This window comes from Ruditapes philippinarum, unplaced genomic scaffold, assembly GCF_026571515.1.
Source record: "Ruditapes philippinarum isolate M1 unplaced genomic scaffold, ASM2657151v2 ctg6215_1_1_1_1, whole genome shotgun sequence".
Lineage (NCBI taxonomy): Eukaryota > Metazoa > Mollusca > Bivalvia > Venerida > Veneridae > Ruditapes > Ruditapes philippinarum.
In genome coordinates this window covers 18346-43687 of record NW_026861951.1, presented here as the reverse complement: position 1 = coordinate 43687, position 25342 = coordinate 18346, and the positions used below count along the sequence as shown (strand labels likewise).

General features: G+C 33.8%; 1 protein-coding gene across 2 annotated transcripts in view; it reads left to right on the top strand.

The window, feature by feature from the left end:
• Window positions 1-23771, top strand: part of LOC132717447 (alpha-N-acetylgalactosaminidase-like) — a 35063-nt gene extending 11292 nt beyond the window's left edge. The window contains exons 6-9 of one of the 2 annotated variants that reach the window (XM_060700917.1): window positions 903-1064; window positions 2672-2869; window positions 5649-5750; window positions 22973-23771. In XM_060700917.1, coding sequence (XP_060556900.1) covers window positions 903-1064; window positions 2672-2869; window positions 5649-5750; window positions 22973-23137 — 627 coding nt within the window. In that variant the 3' untranslated portion in view covers window positions 23138-23771. Of the gene's footprint in view, window positions 1-902; window positions 1065-2671; window positions 2870-5648; window positions 5751-11097; window positions 11550-22972 lie in introns of those variants that run through there. The other variant, XM_060700916.1, reaches the window with a different exon arrangement.
• The last annotated feature ends 1571 nt before the right edge of the window (window positions 23772-25342 follow it).

The following is a 25342-nucleotide window of genomic DNA, read 5'->3' as shown; positions in this document are numbered from 1 at the left end:
TGTTATATCTTAGGATAATACCAAAAGTGTTTAATCTTAGGACAATACCAACTTTGTTTTATTTTAGGATAATACCAGAAGTGTTTTATTTTAGGATAATACCAACTATGTTTCATCTTAGGATAATACCAACTTTGTTTATCTTGGAATAATGCCAACTATATTTTATCTTAGGATAATACCAACTACGATTTATTTTAGGATAATACCAACTTTGTTATATCTTAGGATAATACCAAAAGTGTTTAATCTTAGGACAATACCAACTTTGTTTTATTTTAGGATAATACCAGAAGTGTTTTATTTTAGGATAATACCAACTTTGTTTATCTTGGAATAATGCCAACTATGTTTTATTGTAGGATAATACCAGCTATGTTTGATCTAAGGATAATACCAACTATATTTTATCTTAGAATAATACCAACTATGTTTTATATTAGGATAATACCAACTATATCTTAGAATAATACCAACTATGGTTAATCTTAGGATAATACCAACTATGTTTTATCTTAGAATAATCTTAGGATAATACCAGCTTTGTTTAATCTTGGGATAAAACCAACTATGTTTTATTTTTGGAAAATTATAGCTATGTATTATCTAAGGATAATACCTTTTTTGTAGGTTAATTAAAAAGCACTGGGTTAATTATTGTATATACATTAAACTTAGTTTTTTAATATCAAAGTTAATAAAAGATATAGTGTAGGCCTACAAATCAAAAATAGTGTAGGCCTACAGATCATGTGATCAATATGGAAATTGTTATTATATGTTATTATATGTAAATTGTTATTTCATATTTGAATTTCACATTGATTGCTAATTTTGAAATACATATACTTCAATTTTTTTTGTTTTAATTAAAATTATTGACATGTGTTTCTTTATTTCAGCCTGATTATGTAAAGATAGCAAAATATTGCAATATTTGGCGTAATTATGCTGATATAGGGGATTCGTGGGACAGTGTACGAGGTATTATAGACTTTTATGGAAAGGATAAAGGGAACTTCAGTAAAGTGGCTGGACCTGGTCAGTTTAATGATCCTGATATGGTACGTTTTACATCATAATATGAGCCGCGTCATGACAAAACCAACATAGTGCGTTTGCGACAAGCATGGATCCAGACCAGCCTACACATCCGTGCAGTCTGATCAGGATCCATGCTGTTCGCTTACCAACCCTATTACAAGAAACTGATAGCAAACAGCATGGATCCTGATCAGACTGCACAGATTTGCAGGCTGGTCTGGATCCATGCTGGTCGCAAATGCACTATGTTGGTATTGTCATGGAGCGGTTTGTATAAAAAGTAATTGTTCATAGAATAACTTTAATTTATTAAGTGTCAATATCAAGCATTACATGCTATAAAATAAATATAGCTTATTTAGAATGCAGGCATGTTCTGACCTGTTTTTATGTTAGAGCTGTTTGATTCAGTGCAAAACATATCAACATTATATCGATATCGGATGACAAATATCAACGATACACCAATATATAGATAATGACCATAATTACTTGTCTGTCATTCACTTTCATACCTGTTTAAATGACTTTAGTTAAAAATATGTTCTGTTCAGTGTCTTGTTTATAAAAGCCCATTGCATGATTTTTTTCGAGAACATATTTTTTTGTCATCATTGCTGTGAAATATTTCCACTATATAACAACAGCATAATGTTAGACATAGATAACTGCTTCTGTATATGTTTTGGGTGACTTTGCATTATTTCTTGACATATAATTAATCAGTCAAAATTATTGATTTTTTGAAATGTGTATCGATTATTGACCGGCAGAAAAATATACACGGTACATTGATATTGTCTCTATCGATGACAGCTCTACTTTCTGCTGAATCCATAGGTCAGGTCTTTATGGCCATAAACATTGCACATGTTTATAAGGCATTTTCATTGAATATTTAATTTAACTCAGATTTATGCTTGTAGTGCTGGACATAGCAATGTTCAATATGTAGAAAATATATATCTTGCATTTTAAGCTTGACTATTTGAAGAATAGGGAGAGCTATTGTACCCGCCTTGTCTTCTGTGTGGCTGTCTGCATCTCTGTCACATTTTGGTTACGCTTTTGCGTGCATGTTGGTATCTCCAATTTTACTGAAAGGAATAGGTTTTAACATTATGCACTTGTTCTCTGTGATTATTTTATATGATGGGCACAGGTTCCATAACTCTTGAGTTACATTTTTACAAAGTTATGCCCCTTTTCTTACTGTCAAGCATTGAGAATAGTTGAGCATGCATGATAATGAAAACACAAGCAATTGCATTCAGTAATATTCGGCAATGATTCATTGTTTGAACCACAATTTATTGTATACAAAATAAACTATATTCAGAGGTTTAAGAATATTGACTAACTACATACATATTTGTATATATATAAACTTGTAGAATTTATAAGATACATTGAATTTTTTTAATTGTCGTGTAAGATTATTTTCTGAAACAGAAATGAAGAAACATCAATGATAGTTATAATAATAATAATTATAATAATAATAATAAAGTCTTTATTTAAAGAGGCTACACAGTTGCAACAAAGGCAATCTACCCTGTGGGCCTCATAATTTTTGTAGAGTTGTTAGTTTTGTTCACAAAAATAAATGTTCTTTTTTTTGTATCAGTTAATAATAGGAGACTATGGGTTAAGTTATGAACAACAGAGAACACAGATGGCGCTGTGGTCAATGATGGCTGCACCATTGTTCATGTCTAGCAATTTGAGAAAAATGCCCGGAAAGTCAAAGGCTTTACTGCAGAACAAGAGAGCTATAGCCATAAATCAGGACCCATTTGGGATACAAGGAACAAGAATAGATATGGTAAGGGTGCACAGTAAAACATTTTGGGTTAAAGATGATGTTTGTGTATTGTATTACTCTTTTGTTTAATCAAAAGCTTTATTTATGATAATACTGGTTCCTTTGTTTATAATTTGTCACTAGAATTTCCTTATTGTGGGTTAAAACATGCAGAGACATACCTTGAATGTTCTGTTCAGTTCCATGTGACATACACACAGTTTGAGTGGTGGCCTAGTGGTTAAGGTGTCTGCCTCTCAACCAAGGGATCATGGGTTCGAGCCCTACTTGGTTCATGACCATGTTTCTTTATGATAGGACACTAGCTAGTACTGGTTGGTTCCAGGAAGTGGATTCAAAAGTAATTAATATAAGTTGAAATAACTTGTTTGGCAGTCATGCTTCAATAAATATGTTTAAACTTAACTTACTAGGTTTTAAACCTGTTTGTTACATCATCTTTTGTTCTACTGAATCTGTACATTAATGTGTTTATTGTACTGACAGAATGAGGAAACTAATATTCACTTCATAAGTATCCAATATTTAAATATTAGATACTTTTCCATCCAATATTTATCAAAATGACAGTTATTTTTTGTACTTGAAGATGTGTAAATTTAATGTCTCAGTTATATCCTGCTCTGAGACATTAAATTAAAACATCTGTCACAAAAGTGTTAATTTCTCTTACGTACATATACTAATTTGATTTTACAAGAAACATTTAAAATGGAAATTTTGAAAATTTATATACATTTTGTATGTATTTGATATTGTTTAAATCATATTCGATATATTTCTATAGTTTTTTTAAACAAACATAAACTTTCCTACAAATGTCAGTCATCTTTTACAAAAGCAGTATAATTCTCTTATAATTGCATGCATTTATCATTTATTTAACCTTTTCCCATATGAGCATATTGTGAAAAGTGGCCGTTTTCATTGAAAAGCCTCCTGTAACAAGTTCAGGCTGCTATAAAACTATGATAAATGCTTCAATACTAATGAAACTTGGCACAAATGTTGACTGGACCATAGCCTCTGTAACAGCATGCTCAATCTTAAATGTCCTGTTACCATGGTAACGAGGGGGCATCTCAAAATTGCCAAAAATCACTATTCTCCTTTGTTTTTTTCCAACAAAACTGATTTCAAAGTGCTGGAACTTCTCAATGGATTGAGATAGAGTCAAAGTCTTTTCAACATTGGTTACACCTTATCTTATGATCGACCTGGGATCATTTTTAGCCTCTCACAAGTCCAAAATTTTCTTGGCAACAAGGGGGACTGCCGCCCCCCCCCCCCCTCCAAACCCCCAAAACAGAAGGGGGCACATCCTCCTTCTGGCAGCCCCCTGATACAAGGATAGTTAAGATATAAACAATATCAAACTTTTTTTTTAAATATTCCAGTGGATGAGATCATGTATTTCAACTTAATATATACAAGTACAAGTACATGTTATACAGAAATTAACACTTTGTTTCTGGCACAATGTTATTAACAAAGTCTAAGAACACACAAAAAACAACAACAATGTGATCATGTGTAACAATAATATTTTGATGGTGAATTGTCTTTTCATTAGATTAATGCCCTTGATTAAATGTACAGTAGCCAGATGACATTGATTTGTGGTTTCATTGAATTCTTTTGATTGAAACTAAGCAAAACAACAATTCTTTATTTAAGTTAAAGAACACAGAAAAACTGTCTAGATGAATGAAAAATGGAAAATAAAATTGATATTGAAAACATACATATTTTTACTTTATTATTCCAATATGTATTAAAATTTCAAATGTATAACCAATATTTATGTTTTAATATTCCTTTACATATACACAAAATAAGACAGTAAAGCATGGTAATCACGCCTTTTACACACATGCATGTCCTTTTTCCATCTTAAAAACCAAGTTACATATATTTACTGTGTCAAATAAACTAACAATGGAGGCAAATAATTTTCAATTTTTGTATGGAATGCATAGATTGATACAACTGTTTTATTATTAAGACAATAGAGAACATGTTTAAAATAGAAATAAAAGAAACTGTCCATTATGTGGGAGAATGAACAAATTTCAGTGCACGGTGCCTCGATCTGTCCATTTTTACACATAATGGACAGTTTTCGGAGTTTTTCCTTTACAAAGTACTATTTCAGCATGTTTTTTTTTGTATCTTTTAAAATGTTTAACTTTTGTTAATAATTTTTGGGAACTAAGTGGCCAAGTTAGCTATAATCCACTTTGCCACTTCATCCCTGAAATGGTTGAATCATGTGCTTTTCAGTGGTTTCAGATCTTGCAAAGGACTTTAAATTCTTCCGTGTTCAGAAGCAGTCCAACAAACTAATGGAAGGCCCATGTTTGTTCCTGATGTAATGTATAGAAGGGCAATCTAAAGGATTTTCTGAAAAGTCCTCATTTAACCAAGACACTTTTAATGTAACTTAAAATGATGAATACGCTGTGGGTTCGAATCCTGACAGGGACTTTGGATTCTTTCATGTGAGGAAGCTGTTGAGCTAGCTTACAGAACATCTTTGGTTTTGCACAGGTGCTGGTTAGTGCCTGAAATAAGGCACGGAAGGGCACCTGAGGTCTGTTTCCAGACTCCACCAGTAAAGCTGGAACATCGCCATAAAATTATGACCTATAGTGGGTTGGTGTGATGTGAAACCCAATCAAACAAACAAACAACAAAAATATCCCAAAATAAATACAGTATGTATAAAGTATTGTTACATGACAGTAAAATGTAATGCAAATTGTATTTATATTTACAGATTGGAAAAAACATTCAAGTTTGGACAAAGCAGATATCACCTAAAGGGAAATCCTTTGCATTCACATTTCTTAACACTGATGAGGGTGGTAGTCCTACAAAGGTAAATTTATATTATCTAAAGGATCATTGAAGACGAGCAATTATATATTGCCTGATTAGGCACATGCCATTGTATTTCGTCACTTTGTTAAGTTAAGCCAATTTGTTCCAAGTCTTACATTTGTGACTTCAGATAGTACTGTTTATTGAAACTGTGTGATGTTTATTGAAACAGTGTGAGAACAAATTTGTCCTAAAGTTGATAATAAGTTCTAGAGTTTAAGATTAACTTAAGACTTTCGGTGGATCGCGACCCTGAACAGCTGATATTAATAATAATAATAATTTGAAATAATTTTAATAAGTGGCAAGGGCGAGTCCTCAAACCTCGTTTTTAACCATAATTGACATTACAGAAGCTACCATAAGTGTACATTTGAAATCATAACAGACTTCCAAACATAGTTGTTTCTTATCATCATCCACATATGATATGGTAAAGTTCATTACTCTGAAACCTATGTCTCAGGAAATGTTCCTCATTTGAACTTAGAAAATTGATTTTTGATCTAAATCTTTTTAGTCCCCTACCGGTTTACCGGAGGGGACTTTAGGTTTACCCTCCGTCCGTCCGTCCGTCCGTCTGTCCGTCCGTCCGTCCGTCCGTCAGTCCGTCCGTCCACAAAACTGGATCCCGCGATAATGCAAAAAGTACTGAAAATATTTTAATGAAACTTGATATATGGATAGATGGCAGTATGGAGATTATGCACGTCTTTTTCTTTTCTTCCTATGTTGAAAATTCTGGTTGCTATGGCAACAAATAGACTGAAAATATGGCAATTTTACACATAACCTGGATCCCGCGATAACGCAAAAAGTACTGAAAATATTTTTATGAAACTTGATATATGGATAGATTGCAGTATGGAGATTATGCACGTCTTTTTCTTTTCTTCCTATGTTGAAAATCTGGTTGCTATGGCAACAAATAGACTGAAAAATATGGCAAATTTTACACATAACCTGGATCCAGTGATAACACAAAAAAGTACTGAAAATATGTTTATGAAACTTGACATATGGGTAGATGGCAGTATGGAAATTATGCACATCCTTTTTTATCTTCCTATGTTGAAAATTCTGGTTGCTATGGCAACAAATAGACTGAATTTCAAGATTTCTGATTCTAGTTTTTAAGTTTTTTCACTATAAGTTCTTTATTTCTTAAGATATTTTCTTCAAACTTTAAATATAAGTTGCTTGTCATCAACCACATCATATGTGACAAGGTTTTCAACTCTAACACAAAATTTATCAGAATTACTTCCCTTGAACTTAAAATTTTCATGAAAAAAACATTGTTTTTTTAATAACTTCTTTTTCTGAATGTATCTACTTCAAACTTCATATAAATGTTTCTTATTGTCACTCAACATTTGTGAGTGTTCAATACTCTAGCAAGACTATTTCCAGAATTATGCCCCTTTTGAACTTAGACTTTTTTTTGAGAAATTGGTAATTTTTACTCCAACTTCTTCAATCATGATAGGATTTTAAAAATGTTATATTTTGATAACAGGGATGTTTAAAAAATAACTTTAGAGTGTCCTTCAGTCCGTTTGTCTGTACATAAAAACTGTTTACTGTGATCACTTTTAAAGAACTTTTTCAACAAATTTACTTAAAATAGGAACCTAAGTGAATGGCCAATGGCCCTTCAGAATGTTGCTTGGGCTCTTACCGGTAGGGGACTTATGGATTGCTTGCAATACTATGATAATTGCTTGTTCATCACAACTTTTGTATTGTTTCACTTTTATCAATATGCATGTAATTTGATGAACAGTTCTTGGACATATACCTATGTACCTGGTATTTGTAAAGCAATAAATTTATAGATATACATACATGACAAAACCAACATAGTGGAGTTGCGACCAGCATGGATCCAGACCGCATCAGTCTGATCAGGATCCATGCTGTTTGCTATCAGTTTCTCTACTTGTAATAGGGTTTGCAAGCAAACAGCATGGATCATCATTTCCTACTGAAATAATTAATAATTGATCACCAAACTTTGTAGCATTCTTAGGTAGTCTTTTATCAAGTTTGCTCATATTAATTTGATTAGCCCCATTTAAGCTAAAGCTTGAATGTCCCAGGTCATGGCATTTCTTCAAATTATTGTTTAAACATATTCTATGCTCAAATTTTTTATTAGAATATATTGACATTCCAACACTGAAAAGCAGTTGTTTCTGGTGAGCGACTCAGGGTCATCATGGCCCTCTTGTTTTTTAAAGTTTTGTTTAGACTACTTCTCTTATTCCACATATGCAATTTGAATGAAACTTTACAGGGTTGAATGATACCTCAAGTACTTTTCCATATTGAACAGGTTTTCCAGTTGAATAATCCAGTTAATTAGCCCTTACATAAAAAATGGTATTTGGCCTGTTGTTTGTGTCTCTTGCTATACTCTAGCTGCAACTTGCAATTGGCTACCACCAGGCGACACCTGTGATTACTGCTGAGAGAGTATTAGTTTATCATGGTGTTTTCATGAGCTTTTGAGAATGTAGTATATAGCTTCCTCATTTAAATGTCAAAGTTTATGAATTTTCATCAGAAAAAAATTGCAAAATTGATTATTTCCAAATGGACATAATATGAAGATATTAACAAAGAGGGGGGATTTTTTTACATACACATACTAATAATTGATAAATTGTGTACGTCATGTTGCCATGGTAATTTTAAACACCACTCCGTGTTTGCTAAAAGTACTAAGCATGCAAATGAAAAGGAAGAGTTGAATTAATTAAATTTCACAGGAGTGTTGAAATTAACGTCAATGTTGACAATAATACTGCTCTCCTCACAGTTTACGATACTGGACACTAAGAAAATCAAATCATATCAATAACAGATAAAGTAACCAAATATATTTTCTTGTTCAACTGATCGTTCTACTCATATTCATCACAACATATGCATCAATGCATGACGTCAGTGCTTTTGTGTGTGCATACATTTGAGTTCTTAAATGGCAACAAGAACTATAGGTAACTGGACTTTTTCTGTAAGCTCTTATATATGTGGCTATGTTTTCTCTTATGTCACTAAAAGAACAATAGGGAAAACAAGAATAACCACCTAAGTATCCAAATGTCAGTACGTCCGTCAGTGCGTCTGTGTGTCCATCATCAACTTTTTATGCCCCCAGGCATATAGTGATTGAACCGTCCGTCCGTCCGAGCAAACATTTGATTATTATGAGCTTCATTCCGTAGTTAAATAAAGAACATAAACTCATAAAATTCAAATTAAGAGCTATTTTTTTGTTTTTATGAGCTTATTTTGCTTATGAATGTTGGTCCAGGTGGTGTTTATGAGCCGATTTGCCTCATAAACATCAAATTTTGGTATGTCCGTCCGTCTGTCCGTACGAGGTTAACCTAGAACGGCAAGTTGGATTTTTCTTAAGTTCTACCTGTACCAATGGCTTCTAAGTTTACACACTTACTAATCAATACAAAGTACATGATCTGGGCAAGTTACATAACTCTGGCTTTCATATTTACCAAGTTATTGCCCTTTTCAGCACTTAGAAAATGATTAATGGTTAACCTAAAACGGCAAGTTGGAAATATCTTAAGTTCTATCTATACTAATGGCTTATCAATACAAAGTACATGATATTGCCAAGTTATATAACTGTGTCATCCATATTTCCAAGTTATTTCCCTTTTTTCACTTTGAAAATAGGGCTTTGTCTGGTTAACCTATTTCGGCAAGTTGGATTTATCTTAAATTTCTCCTAATTGCTTAATTTTTTTAATGATATCTTTCATATTTAGTAGGTGGATACCTTTGATGGTTTTCTAATTTTTTGTGGAGTAAGCGGTCTCTAGGGTCAAGGTCAAGGTCACTGGTTTAAAAAATAAATATAAACATTTTTGCTCATACAGCCTTTATATTTTGTTGATGTCTTAGTTTAATACAAAGATGCCAAGGGAGGTCCTCCTTCTTTGGGTGTAGTAAGGGGTCATTTGGGTCAAGGTCAATGTTACCAATGTCAAGGTCACCAATGTTAAAAATAGATTTTTACATTTTTACAGGTGTATTGACCTTATTCTTTAGACAGATGTTTATAATTGATAGAAAGTAGTTAGTGGTCAGTTGGGTCAAGGTCACCAGTGCTAAAAATAGATTTTTACACTTTTGCTCATACAGCCTTTATTTATTGACAGATATATTTTACATTTGGTAGGAAGATAACTTGCATGGTATTCATCCTTTTGATTAGGGTAGGGATCAGTGGGTCAAGGTCACTTGTGCTAAAAATAAATTTTAACACTTTTGCCCATACTGTTTTTATTTATTGACAGATGTATTTCATATTTGGTAGGAAGATACCTTGCATGGTATTCTTTCTTTGGATGGAGTAAGGGGTCAGTTGGGTCAAGGTCACCATTGCTAAAAATAGATTTTTACACTTTTGCCCATACAACTTTATTTATTGACAGATGTATTTCATATTTGGTAGGGAGCCAGCTTACATGGTATTCTTCTTTTGGATAGAGTTAGGGGTCAGTTTGGTTAAGGTCACCAGTGCTAAAAATAGATTTTTACACTTTTGCCCATACAGCCTTTATTTATTGACAGATGTATTTCATATTTGGTAGGAAGATAACTTGCATGAAGTTGAATATTTTTCAACTTCACAAGAAAGAGCAATGACTTGGCAACTTATATTCTTCACAATTACAAAATGCCATGACTTTGTCGAGCTATATAACTTGTGTTTACAATTTTTTGGCAATTTTCCTGTCCATAACTGAGTGAAGGGGTAAACATTTTTTGAAATATTGCTACTGACAAGAATCTGAGCCGGGGGCACTTGTGTTTAACAAACACATTCTTGTTTTCAAATAAATTCTCCTCTTAAACCACTTTGTCTAATTTAATGAAAATTTCCTAAGATGATCCTAGCATTAAGCTCTACTTAAATTTTTCAAATGTTTCTGCTCCATTGAAAATCTGGGTCAGAAGGGCTAAAAATATAGCCACTAATAGCAAAATTGTAATAACAATCATAATTCAAAATAATTTTAATAAGTGACTAGGGCGTGTTTTTACTTCTTCAAACCTCATTTTTAATCATTATTGACAATATATAAGCTACCATAAGTGTACGTTTGAAATTATTCACTATCCAAGGCCCATAACTCTGACATAAATTTTGACAGAGTTATGGCCCTTTTTGAACTTAGAAAAGTTCTACATTATCCAAGCTCTGATTAACTAATCAAGCACTGAGAAGAGTCGAGGATGCTGTCTTACTTAGACCTTTTGTTTAGTTGGATGTGAAAGCAAATTTTTAGTTTTGTTTATGATTACAGATTAGCTACCTTTTGAAGAAGCTAGGTGCCATAGCTCCTGCAGGATACAATGTTACTGAAGTTTTCTCAGGTGCTTTTGTTGGAATGTTCAAGCCTCAAGACAGCCTTAATGTCAGCGTAGATCCAACTGGAGTGTTCTTCGGCATGGCCAAGTTCCTTGGTTAGATACCACTGTGATATAGACATACAACAGCAACTTATTTTATACATTCCAGAATTATTCTTGTAACACAAAGACAGTATTGTTTTTTTTTTCTCAAGTCTGTGTTCAGTTTTCTTCTCGGTTAACCCTTACCCTTAATCTGGGTTACTCGATGGATGTATACATGTCGGTTTGGACAACACTCATCATTACCAGTATTGTATTTCCTTTCCCCGTATCAGTAACCCAATCTTGATGGAACAGTAAATTATAAGGTAGCCTTGACCATTCTTGCAGACTGACCAAGCTCTGTTGGCTAAAAAAAATTCATTCATGATTTCTTTTTAAAACTGATCATGTACATATCCAAAACTGGAAGCTGGACAAATCTGTTTATATACAAATCATCTGGATAAGGGTAAAAGTTTATCATGTGCCATTTACCAAAGACTATTGTCATAATCTTATTCTCATGTTTACAGAGGTTTTAACTGGAGGAAATGAATTTTCTAAATCTCATTGTACCAAAATCTCAAAATGACTTTAATACAATGTACTTAATGTATTTGATAAATTTATTATAACTTTTCTTCTTTAAAGTGGTTTTGCAGGATTATACATGTATATATCTATTTTTCAAATAAACAGTTAAACTTATCAATCTGTGTTCATACAGCATCTTTTTGTGTCGTCTGCTGCAAAGAAGCGGCAACATATCGGGATCACTTGTCCGTTATCTGTCTTTCGCACTACCAAATAGGGATAGGGGGCTATCTAACTGTAAACAGAACAATAGAGTTCATTCCATAACAAATAGAAGAAAGGGCCAATGGCTGTCTATTAAACAAAAGAAAATAAAATAGAAATGGCTCTTTATCTCTAATTAGTCGCATGTCTGTCCAAGCTTACATTTGAATACTGCCGGTACTTTTGTGGATGCAGGAACAATGGGTTACTGTTACTCTCTCTTCTACGTCATTCATTCCATAAGGCTTTTTTATGTGACTTTTTTCCTTTATTTAACTAAAAGGAACAATAAAGAGAACAATAGAGTAGCCTCGTAATTACTGTCTTCTTAGAAGGGGCCATTGGTCTACTATTAAACAAACGAAAATAACAATTATATAGAAATGGCCCTTTATATTTATTTGGTTGCATGTCTGTCCGTCACAATACTAGAAATGGCACTAAATAAAAAAATTTTTTGGGTGCAATTTCATTAAAATTAAAGCAATGATAAAAAACCAATTTTCATTTGTGAAATATCAAAAACTTTTCGGGGTTCAAAAAATTTTTGTCAGATTTTTAAGGGCCCCTTTTAATTTTGATTTATTTTTAAAATTTTCCCCAGAAAAATTTCTTTTATCCACTTATAAATTTTTAAAGAAAACTTTTAACGGTTTTGTTTGGAAAGTTTTAAAGTATTTTGCACATAAACCCCCTTTCCAAAATTGGGTTTGAATTTTTTTTGGGGGAATTTAAACCCTTTTGGGAATTTAAAAAAATTTTTTGGGGCTTTTAAAATGTTTTGAGCCGTCCCACAACAAAACCAAAAAAAAAATGGGTTTGCGGCCACATGGATCCAGACCAAGCCTGCGAGTCTGATCAGGACCATGCTGTTCGCTAATCGGTTTCTCTACTTGTTATAGGGTTTGTAAGCGAACAGCATGGATCCTGATCGGGCTGCGCGGATGCGCAGGCTGGTCTGGATCCATGCTGGTCGCAAACCATTATGTTGGTTTTGCCATGACACGGCTCATTTTTGTGTTGCCAGCTACATAGAAGCTGGATTCTTGTTACAAGAAGCCATAACTTTTTTGTGGTCCGTTCGTAAATCTGTCTGTCCATCATTTGTCCAGACTAAACTCCTCAAAGGACTACAATTTCAATCCCAAAATTTACACAAGTCATCAGTACCAAGTGCAGCTTTGCATATCAGCTGCATTCACAGTTCAATGATTTTTGGTCCTGTTATGGCCCTTTAATGATTTTCATTTTTTAAAGTTTTGTTTAGACTACTTCTCTTTATACCACATATGCAATTTGAATGAAACTTTACAGGGTCGATCGAAACCACAAGTACTTTTCCATATTGAACAGGTTTCCAAGTTGAATAATTTTTGGCTGAGTTAAATAGCCCTTAAAATAAAAAAAAACTAAAATAAAAAAAATGCAGTTTTAGCCAGTTTCAATGATACTTTACAGGACTGATCAGTAAGCTCAAGTTCTATGCCAAGTTATGCCCTTGAATAAAAAATGCATTTTGCCCTGTTTTAATTGATTTTTGTGTCTCCTGCTACACAGTAGCTGCAACATGCAATTGGCTATCACCAGGCACACGTGTGATCACTGCTGAGAGAGAATCATTTTTATCATAGTGTTTGAAAAATAAAGTTTTTCAATAACCTTTAAGAATGTAGTATACTACTTCTCATTTAAATGTCAAAATTTATGAATTTTCATCAGAAAAAATTGCAAAATTGATTATTCCCCAGATGGACATTATATGAAGCTATTAACAAAGAGGGGAATTTTTTTACATACACATACTAATAATGAATAACTTTTGTCCGTCATGTTGCCATGGTCACTTTAACACACACTCCGTGTTTTGCTAAAAGTACTAAAGCATGCAAATGAAAAGGAAAGAGTTAAATTAATTAAATCTCACAGGAGTGTTGAAATTAACGTCAATGTTGACAATAATAACGACTCTCCTTGCTGTTTGCAATACTGGACATCAGAAATTCAAATCATATCAATAACAGATAAATTAACCAAAATATTTTTCTTGTTCAACTGATCGTTTCTACTCATATTCATCAAACAACATATGCATCAATGCATGACGTCAGTGCCTTCGTGTGTGCATATATTTGAGTTCTTAGGTGCAACAAGAACTATAGGTAACTGGACTTTTTCTGTAACTCTTATATATGTGGCTATGTTTTCTCTTATGTCACTAAAAGAACAATAGGGAGAACAAGAATAACCACCTAAGTATCCAAATGTCAGTACGTCCGTCAGTGCGTCTGTGTGTCCATCATCAACTTTTTTTCAAATAAATTCTTCCCTGAAACCACTTTGTCGAATTTAATGAAAATTTTCTAAGATGATATCCTAGCATTAAGCTCTACTAAAAATTTTCAAATGTTTCTGCTCCATTGAACATCTTGGTCAGAAGGGCTAAAAATATGGCCACTAATAGCAAAATTGTAATAACAATCATAATTCAAAATAATTTTGATAAGTGACTAGGGCGTGTTTTTACTTCCTCAAACCTCATTTTTAATCATTATTGACAATATATAAGCTACCATAAGTGTACGTTTGAAATTATTCACTATCCAAGGCCCATAACTCTGACATAACTTTTGACAGAGTTATGGCCCTTTTTGAACTTAGAAAAGTTCTACATTATCCAAGCTCTTGATTAACTATCAAGCACTGAGAAGAGTCGAGGATGCTGTCTTACTTAGACCTTTTGTTTAGTTGGATGTGAAAGCAAATTTTAGTTTTGTTTATGATTACAGATTAGCTACCTTTTGAAGAAGCTAGGTGCCATAGCTCCTGCAGGATACAATGTTACTGAAGTTTTCTCAGGTGCTTTTGTTGGAATGTTCAAGCCTCAAGACAGCCTTAATGTCAGCGTAGATCCAACTGGAGTGTTCTTCGGCATGGCCAAGTTCCTTGGTTAGATACCACTGTGATATAGACATACAACAGCAACTTATTTTATACATTCCAGAATTATTCTTGTAACACAAAGACAGTATTGTTTTTTTTTCTCAAGTCTGTGTTCAGTTTTCTTCTCGGTTAACCCTTACCTTAATCTGGGTTACTCGATGGATGTATACATGTCGGTTTGGACAACACTCATCATTACCAGTATTGTATTTCCTTTCCCCGTATCAGTAACCCAATCTTGATGGAACAGTAAATTATAAGGTAGCCTTGACCATTCTTGCAGACTGACCAAGCTCTGTTGGCTAAAAAAAATTCATCATGATTTCTTTTAAAACTGATCATGTACATATCCAAAACTGGAAGCTGGACAAATCTGTTTATATACAAATCATCTGGATAAGGGTAAAAGTTTATCATGTGCCATTTACCAAAGACTATTGTCATAATCTTATTCTCATGTTTACAGAGGTTTTAACTGGAGGAAATGAATTTTCTAAATCTCATTGTACCAAAATCTCAAAATGACTTTAATACAATGTACTTAATGTATTTGATAAATTTATTATAACTTTTCTTCTTTAAATGGTTTTGCAGGATTATACATGTATATATCTATTTTTCAAATAAACAGTTAAACTTATCATTCTGTGTTCATACAGCATCTTTTTGTGTCGTCTGCTGCAAAGAAGCGGCAACATATGGGGATCACTTGTCCGTTATCTGTCTTTCGCACTACCAAATAGGGATAGGGGGCTTTCTAACTGTAAACAGAACAAAAGAGAACAATAAAGTTCATTCCATAACAATAGAAGAAAGGGCCAATGGCTGTCTATTAAACAAAAGAAAATAACAATAGAAATGGCTCTTTATCTCTAATTGGTCGCATGTCTGTCCAAGCTTACATTTGAATACCAGCTTTGTGGCTGCAGGAACAATAGGTAACTGTACCCTCTCTTCTACGTCATTCATTCCATAAGGCTCTTTTATGAGACTTTTTTCCTTTATTTAACTAAAAGGAACAATAAAGAGAACAATAGAGTAGCCTCGTAAGTACTGTCTTCTTAGAAGGGTAGAAGGGGCCATTGGTATTCTACTTAACAAACGAAAATAACAATTATATAGAAATGGCCTTTATATTTATTTGGTTGCATGTCTGTCCGTCACAATACTAGTATGGACTACTCCTCAAAAAATGTTTGTGCAATTTCATCTGAAATTAACAGCAATGATCATAACCAAGTCTAGTTGTGTATATCATCAGCATTTTCAGGTTCAATAATTTTTGTCAGAGTTATGGCCCTTTAATGATTTCTATTTTTAAAGTTTTCCAGACTACTTCTCTTATACCACTTATGCAATTTCAATGACACTTTACAGGATTGATTGGTAGCTTAAGTAGTTTGCACATAATGCCTCGAATTGTTGAATATTTTTGGGGAGTTATGCCCTTTGAATAAAAAAAGTGTTTTGGTCTGTTAATGATTTGAGCCGTGCCACAACAAAACCAAAATAATGGGTTGCGGCCAGCATGGATCCAGACCAGCCTGCGCATCCGCGCAGTCTGATCAGGATCCATGCTGTTCGCTATCAGTTTCTCTACTTGTATAGGGTTTGTAAGCGAACAGCATGGATCCTGATCGGGCTGCGCGGATGCGCAGGCTGGTCTGGATCCATGCTGGTCGCAAACCCATTATGTTGGTTTTGCCATGACACGGCTCATTTTTGTGTTGCCAGCTACATAGAAGCTGATTCTTGTTACAAAGAAGCCATAACTTTTTTGTGGTCCGTTCGTCAATCTGTCTGTCCATCATTTGTCCAGACTACTCCTCAAAGGACTACAATTTCATCCAAAATTTACACAAGTCATCAGTACCAAGTGCAGCTTTGCATATCAGCTGCATTCACAGTTCAATGATTTTTGGTCCTGTTATGGCCCTTTAATGATTTTCATTTTTTAAAGTTTTGTTTAGACTACTTCTCTTATACCACATATGCAATTTGAATGAAACTTTACAGGGTCGATCGAAACCACAAGTACTTTTCCATATTGAACAGGTTTCCAGTTGAATAATTTTTGGCTGAGTTAAATAGCCCTTAAATAAAAAAAAACTAAAATAAAAAAAATGCAGTTTTAGCCAGTTTCAATGATACTTTACAGGACTGATCAGTAGCTCAAGTTCTATGCAAGTTATGGCCCTTGAATAAAAAATGCATTTTGCCCTGTTAATGATTTTTGTGTCTCCTGCTACACAGTAGCTGCAACATGCAATTGGCTATCACCAGGCACACGTGTGATCACTGCTGAGAGAGAATCATTTTATCATAGTGTTTGAAAATAAAGTTTTTCATAACCTTTAAGAATGTAGTATACTACTTTCTCATTTAAATGTCAAAATTTATGAATTTTCATCAGAAAAAATTGCAAAATTGATTATTCCCAGATGGACATTATATGAAGCTATTAACAAAGAGGGGGAATTTTTTTACATACACATACTAATAATGAATAACTTGTGTCCGTCATGTTGCCATGGTCACTTTAAACACCACTCCGTGTTTGCTAAAAGTACTAAGCATGCAAATGAAAAGGAAGAGTTAAATTAATTAAATCTCACAGGAGTGTTGAAATTAACGTCAATGTTGACAATAATACGACTCTCCTTGCTGTTTGCAATACTGGACACTCAGAAATTCAAATCATATCAATAACAGATAAATTAACCAAATATATTTTCTTGTTCAACTGATCGTTCTACTCATATTCATCACAACATATGCATCAATGCATGACGTCAGTGCCTTCGTGTGTGCATATATTTGAGTTCTTAGGTGGCAACAAGAACTATAGGTAACTGGACTTTTTCTGTAAGCTCTTATATATGTGGCTATGTTTTCTCTTATGTCACTAAAAGAACAATAGGGAGAACAAGAATAACCACCTAAGTATCCAAATGTCAGTACGTCCGTCAGTGCGTCTGTGTGTCCATCATCAACTTTTTTTCAAATAAATTCTTCCCTGAAACCACTTTGTCGAATTTAATGAAAATTTTCTAAGATGATATCCTAGCATTAAGCTCTACTAAAAATTTTCAAATGTTTCTGCTCCATTGAACATCTTGGTCAGAAGGGCTAAAAATATGGCCACTAATAGCAAAATTGTAATAACAATCATAATTCAAAATAATTTTGATAAGTGACTAGGGCGTGTTTTTACTTCCTCAAACCTCATTTTTAATCATTATTGACAATATATAAGCTACCATAAGTGTACGTTTGAAATTATTCACTATCAAGGCCCATAACTCTGACATAACTTTTGACAGAGTTATGGCCCTTTTTGAACTTAGAAAAGTTTACATTATCCAAGCTCTTGATTAACTATCAAGCACTGAGAAGAGTCGAGGATGCTGTCTTACTTAGACCTTTTGTTTAGTTGGATGTGAAAGCAAATTTTTAGTTTTGTTTATGATTACAGATTAGCTACCCTTGAAGAAGCTAGGTGCCATAGCTCCTGCAGGATACAATGTTACTGAAGTTTTCTCAGGTGCTTTTGTTGGAATGTTTCAAGCCTCAAGACAGCCTTAATGTCAGTGTAGATCCAACTGGAGTGTTCTTCGGCATGGCCAAGTTCCTTGGTTAGATACCACTGTGATATAGACATACAACAGCAACTTATTTTATACATTCCAGAATTATTTTTGTAACACAAAGATAGTTTTGTTTTTTCTCTAGTCTTTGTTTAGTATTCTTCTCGGTTAACCCTTACCTTAATCTGGGTTACTCGATGGATGTATACATGTCGGTTTGGACAACACTCATCATTACCAGTATTGTATTTCCTTTCCCCGTATCAGTAACCCAATCTTGATGGAACAGTAAATTATAAGGTAGCCTTGACCATTCTTGCAGACTGACCAAGCTCTGTTGGCTAAAAAAAATTCATCATGATTTCTTTTAAAACTGATCATGTACATATCCAAAACTGGAAGCTGGACAAATCTGTTTATATACAAATCATCTGGATAAGGGTAAAAGTTTATCATGTGCCATTTACCAAAGACTATTGTCATAATCTTATTCTCATGTTTACAGAGGTTTTAACTGGAGGAAATGAATTTTCTAAATCTCATTGTACCAAAATCTCAAAATGACTTTAATACAATGTACTTAATGTATTTGATAAATTTATTATAACTTTTCTTCTTTAAGTGGTTTTGCAGGATTATACATGTATATATCTATTTTTCAAATAAACAGTTAAACTTATCAATCTGTGTTCATACAGCATCTTTTTGTGTCGTCTGCTGCAAAGAAGCGGCAACATATCGGGATCACTTGTCCGTTATCTGTCTTTCGCACTACCAAATAGGGATAGGGGGCTATCTAACTGTAAACAGAACAATAGAGTTCATTCCATAACAATAGAAGAAAGGGCCAATGGCTGTCTATTAAACAAAAGAAAATAACAATAGAAATGGCTCTTTATCTCTAATTAGTCGCATGTCTGTCCAAGCTTACATTTGAATACTGCCGGTACTTTTGTGGATGCAGGAACAATGGGTTACTGTTACTCTCTCTTCTACGTCATTCATTCCATAAGGCTTTTTAGCTCGACTTTTCTATGAAAAGGGGAGCTATCCTACTCGCCCCGGCGTCGGCGTCGGCGTTGGCGTCACACCTTGGTTAAGTTTTTCGTACCACCCCACTTTATTTCAGAAGTATTACAAGTATGGCTTTGAAACTTACCATACTTGTTCACCATCATAACCTCCATCTACAGACAAGAGTACATAACTCTGTCAAGGTTTTTGACAGAATTATGGCCCTTTTTTGACTTAGAAAGTGTATTGAGCTTGGTTAAGTTTTTTGTACCACCTCACTTTATTTCAAAACCATTGGAGGTATTGCTTTGAAACTGACCATACTTGTTTACCATCACGACCTTCATCAACAGACAAGAGGACATAACTCTGTCAAGGTTTTTGACAGAATTATGCCCCTTTTTGACTTAGAAAATACATTGAATATGGGTAAAATCCACTTATTGCCTTAACCCTTTGAGATATTGCTTTGAAACTTTTAATGCTATTTCACATCATTACCCCCATCTGTACGCAAGAGAAGGTAACTCTGTCAAGGATTTGTTTTAAAATTAAGGCCTTTTATCGACTTAGAATCTTGGTTAAGTTTTTAGTACCAGTCCACTTTTTGACTGAACTGTTTGAGATATTAATTTGAAAGTTGGAATACTTGTTTACAATCATGATTCCCAAACATGTCCAGAGAAGGTAATTCTGTCAAAGATTTTATTTGAATTATGGCCCTTAACTGTCAATGTTTTGTATTATAGGCAAGCACTAAAAAACTTAAAAAATCTAAAAAATTCATTCCTATCCACTTGTTCACTTTACCATAAATTATGTCATATAAACATTGCTGTAATATTCAAGGGTATCAAACAACTAGTTCACTTTAAAAATACAGAGATTCTTGTATTGCCTTTTACTGCAAAAACTTTTTTTATTGGCAAGCAATAAAAAAGTCGAGCGCGCTGTCTTACGGACAGCTCTTGTTTATGTGACTTTTTTCCTTTATTTAACTAAAAGGAACAATAAAGAGAACAATAGAGTAGCCTCGTAATTACTGTCTTCTTAGAAGGGGCCATTGGTCTACTATTAAACAAACGAAAATAACAATTATATAGAAATGGCCCTTTATATTTATTTGGTTGCATGTCTGTCCGTCACAATACTAGTATGGACTACTCCTCAAAAAATGTTTGTGCAATTTCATCTGAAATTAACAGCAATGATCATAACCAAGTCTAGTTGTGTATATCATCAGCATTTTCAGGTTCAATAATTTTTGTCAGAGTTATGGCCCTTTAATGATTTCTATTTTTAAAGTTTTCCAGACTACTTCTCTTATACCACTTATGCAATTTCAATGACACTTTACAGGATTGATTGGTAGCTTAAGTAGTTTGCACATAATGCCTCGAATTGTTGAATTATTTTTGGGGAGTTATGCCCTTTGAATAAAAAAAGTGTTTTGGTCTGTTAATGATTTGAGCCGTGCCACAACAAAACCAAAATAATGGGTTTGCGGCCAGCATGGATCCAGACCAGCCTGCGCAGTCTGATCAGGATCCATGCTGTTCGCTATCGGTTTCTCTACTTGTTATAGGGTTTGTAAGCGAACAGCATGGATCCTGATCGGGCTGCGCGGATGCGCAGGCTGGTCTGGATCCATGCTGGTCGCAAACCCATTATGTTGGTTTTGCCATGACACGGCTCATTTTTGTGTTGCCAGCTACATAGAAGCTGATTCTTGTTACAAAGAAGCCATAACTTTTTTATGGTCCGTCCGTCAATCTGTCTGTCCATCATTTGTCCAGACTACTCCTCAAAGGACTACAATTTCATCCAAAATTTACACAAGTCATCAGTACCAAGTGCAGCTTTGCATATCAGCTGCATTCACAGTTCAATGATTTTTGGTCCTGTTATGGCCCTTTAATGATTTTCATTTTTTAAAGTTTTGTTTAGACTACTTCTCTTATACCACATATGCAATTTGAATGAAACTTTACAGGGTCGATCGAAACCACAAGTACTTTTCCATATTGAACAGGTTTCCAGTTGAATAATTTTTGGCTGAGTTAAATAGCCCTTAAATAAAAAAAAACTAAAATAAAAAATGCAGTTTTAGCCAGTTTCAATGATACTTTACAGGACTGATCAGTAGCTCAAGTTCTATGCAAGTTATGGCCCTTGAATAAAAAATGCATTTTGCCCTGTTAATGATTTTTGTGTCTCCTGCTACACAGTAGCTGCAACATGCAATTGGCTATCACCAGGCACACGTGTGATCACTGCTGAGAGAGAATCATTTTATCATAGTGTTTGAAAATAAAGTTTTTCATAACCTTTAAGAATGTAGTATACTACTTTCTCATTTAAATGTCAAAATTTATGAATTTTCATCAGAAAAAATTGCAAAATTGATTATTCCCAGATGGACATTATATGAAGCTATTAACAAAGAGGGGGAATTTTTTTACATACACATACTAATAATGAATAACTTGTGTCCGTCATGTTGCCATGGTCACTTTAAACACCACTCCGTGTTTGCTAAAAGTACTAAGCATGCAAATGAAAAGGAAGAGTTAAATTAATTAAATCTCACAGGAGTGTTGAAATTAACGTCAATGTTGACAATAATACGACTCTCCTTGCTGTTTGCAATACTCAGAAATTCAAATCATATCAATAACAGATAAATTAACCAAATATATTTTCTTGTTCAACTGATCGTTCTACTCATATTCATCACAACATATGCATCAATGCATGACGTCAGTGCCTTCGTGTGTGCATATATTTGAGTTCTTAGGTGGCAACAAGAACTATAGGTAACTGGACTTCTTCTGTAAGCTCTTATATATGTGGCTATGTTTTCTCTTATGTCACTAAAATAACAATAGGGAGAACAAGAATAACCACCTAAGTATCCAAATGTCAGTACGTCCGTCAGTGCGTCTGTGTGTCCATCATCAACTTTTTTTCAAATAAATTCTTCCCTGAAACCACTTTGTCGAATTTAATGAAAATTTTCTAAGATGATATCCTAGCATTAAGCTCTACTAAAAATTTTCAAATGTTTCTGCTCCATTGAACATCTTGGTCAGAAGGGCTAAAAATATAGCCACTAATAGCAAAATTGTAATAACAATCATAATTTAAAATAATTTTTATAAGTGACTAGGGCGTGTTTTTACTTCCTCAAACCTCATTTTTAATCATTATTGACAATATATAAGCTACCATAAGTGTACGTTTGAAATTATTCACTATCCAAGGCCCATAACTCTGACATAAATTTTGACAGAGTTATGGCCCTTTTTGAACTTAGAAAAGTTCTACATTATCCAAGCTCTTGATTAACTATCAAGCACTGAGAAGAGTCGAGGATGCTGTCTTACTTAGACCTTTTGTTTAGTTGGATGTGAAAGCAAATTTTTAGTTTTGTTTATGATTACAGATTAGCTACCCTTTGAAGAAGCTAGGTGCCATAGCTCCTGCAGGATACAATGTTACTGAAGTTTTCTCAGGTGCTTTTGTTGGAATGTTCAAGCCTCAAGACAGCCTTAATGTCAGTGTAGATCCAACTGGAGTGTTCTTCGGCAAGGCCAAGTTCCTTGGTTAGATACCACTGTGATATAGACATACAACAGCAACTTATTTTATACATTCCAGAATTATTTTTGTAACACAAAGACAGTATTGTTTTTTTTTTCTCTAGTCTTTGTTCAGCATTCTTCTCGGTTAACCCTTACCTTAATCTGGGTTACTGGATGGATGTATAAATGTCGGTATGGACAACAATCAATCATAACCAGTACCAGTATTGTGTTTCCTTTTTCCCTATCAGTTACCCAGTCTTGTTGGAACAGAAAATAATTAGGTAGCCTTTGCCATTCTTGCAGACTGACCAAGCTCTGTTGGCTAAAAAAAATTCATCATGATTTCTTTTAAAACTGATCATGTACATATCCAAAACTGGAAGCTGGACAAATCCGTTTATATAAAAATAATCTGGATAAGGGTAAAAGTTTATCATGTGCCATTTACCAAAGACTATTGTCATAATCTCATTCTCATGTTTACAGAGGTTAAAACTGGAGGAAATGAATTTTCTAAATCTCGTTGTACCAAAATCTCAAAATGACTTTAACACTTAAATGTATTTGATAAAGTTATTATAACTTTTTTTCCTTTTAATGATTTTTCAGCAATATACATGTATTATCTATTTTTCAAATAAACAGTCAAAATTATCATTATGTGTTCATATATATAGCATCTTTTTGTGTCGTCTGCTCCAAAGAAGCGGCAACATATCGGGATCACTTGTCTGTCAGTTTGAATACTGGTACTTCTTTAGCTACAGGAACAATAGTTTACTGTACTCACTCTTCTATGTCATTCATTTCATAAGGCCTTTTTTATGTGGCTATTTTTCTTTATTTAACTAAAAAGAACAATAGAGAGAACAATAGAGTAGCCTCACGTTACCTGTCTTGTTAGAAGGGGCCATTGGCCTTCTATTAAACAAAAGAAAATAATAATAGAAATGGCCCTTTATCCCAATTCGGTTACATGTCTGTCCGTCATAATACTTGTCAGGACTATTCCTCAAAAACTACTGGTGCAATTTCATCCGAAATTAACAGCAATGATCATTGTTAAGTCTAGTTGCGCATATCATCAGCATTTTCAGGTTCAATAAATCTTTCAGTTTTGGCCTGTTAATGATTTTTGTGTCTCTTGCTACACAGTAGCAATTGGCAACACATGTGGCAACACGTGATCGCTGCTAAGAGACTATCATTTTATCATAGTGTTTGGAAAGAAAGTTTTTCATAAGCTTTTAAGAATGTAGTATTTTACTCATTTAAAGGTCAAGGACTTTTCATCAAAAACAAATTGCAAAATTGTTTATTTCCGAATGGACATTATCTGAAGTTGTTAATAAAAGTGGGATAAACTTTCGACATACTAATAATGAATGATTTATGTCCATCATGTTGCCATGGTCACTTTGAACACGACTACGTGTTTGGTAAAAGTGCTAAGCATGCAAATTAAAAAGGATAGTACAAAGTGTAATTAAATCTCACAGGAGCGTTGGCATTTACGTCAATGTTGACATAAATAATGCTCTCCTTGCAGTTTGCAGTACTAGGCACTGAAGTCAAATAATGACAATAACAGATTAATTGACCAAATATATTTTCTTGTTCAGCTGATTATTATTCTACTTATATTCATCACAACATATGCGTCAATGCATGACATCAGTGCCTGTGTGTGTGCATACATTTGAGTTCTTAGGTGACAACAAGAACAATAGGAAACTATACATGAACCTCTATTTAAAAAAAAAAAATAAAAAGTGAAGATAAAAAGGACATTAACTAGTCTTGTATCTAAAATTTAATTAGAAATCATCAAAACTAATGCTGAGTTACATTAAAACCATACACTTCCAGATGATAAGAATTATTCTGAAAAAGCATGTAATAACACTTTGATGGCTTAATAAAGTATAATTGTCACTTTGTATCATAGTTTGGGGACCTTTCTGTTGAAAATGTGTCAGAGTTAAATCCTATACATATACATGCACAGTGCGTTAAATGGAGTGCAGGTAATTGTTACCCGCACTCCAGAGCATGCCCATTGATTGGTTTATTCTTGCCGGGGACGGCAAAGAAAGGAAAACGACAGAAATGTCATATTTAGATGCTCGTTCATTGGTTACTTTTCCCTGGGGTTCTCCGGGGTTTCATATTGTGACAACAGGGAACGTGTTTTTATGTTTGACTTATAATGATACAAAAGAGAAGGA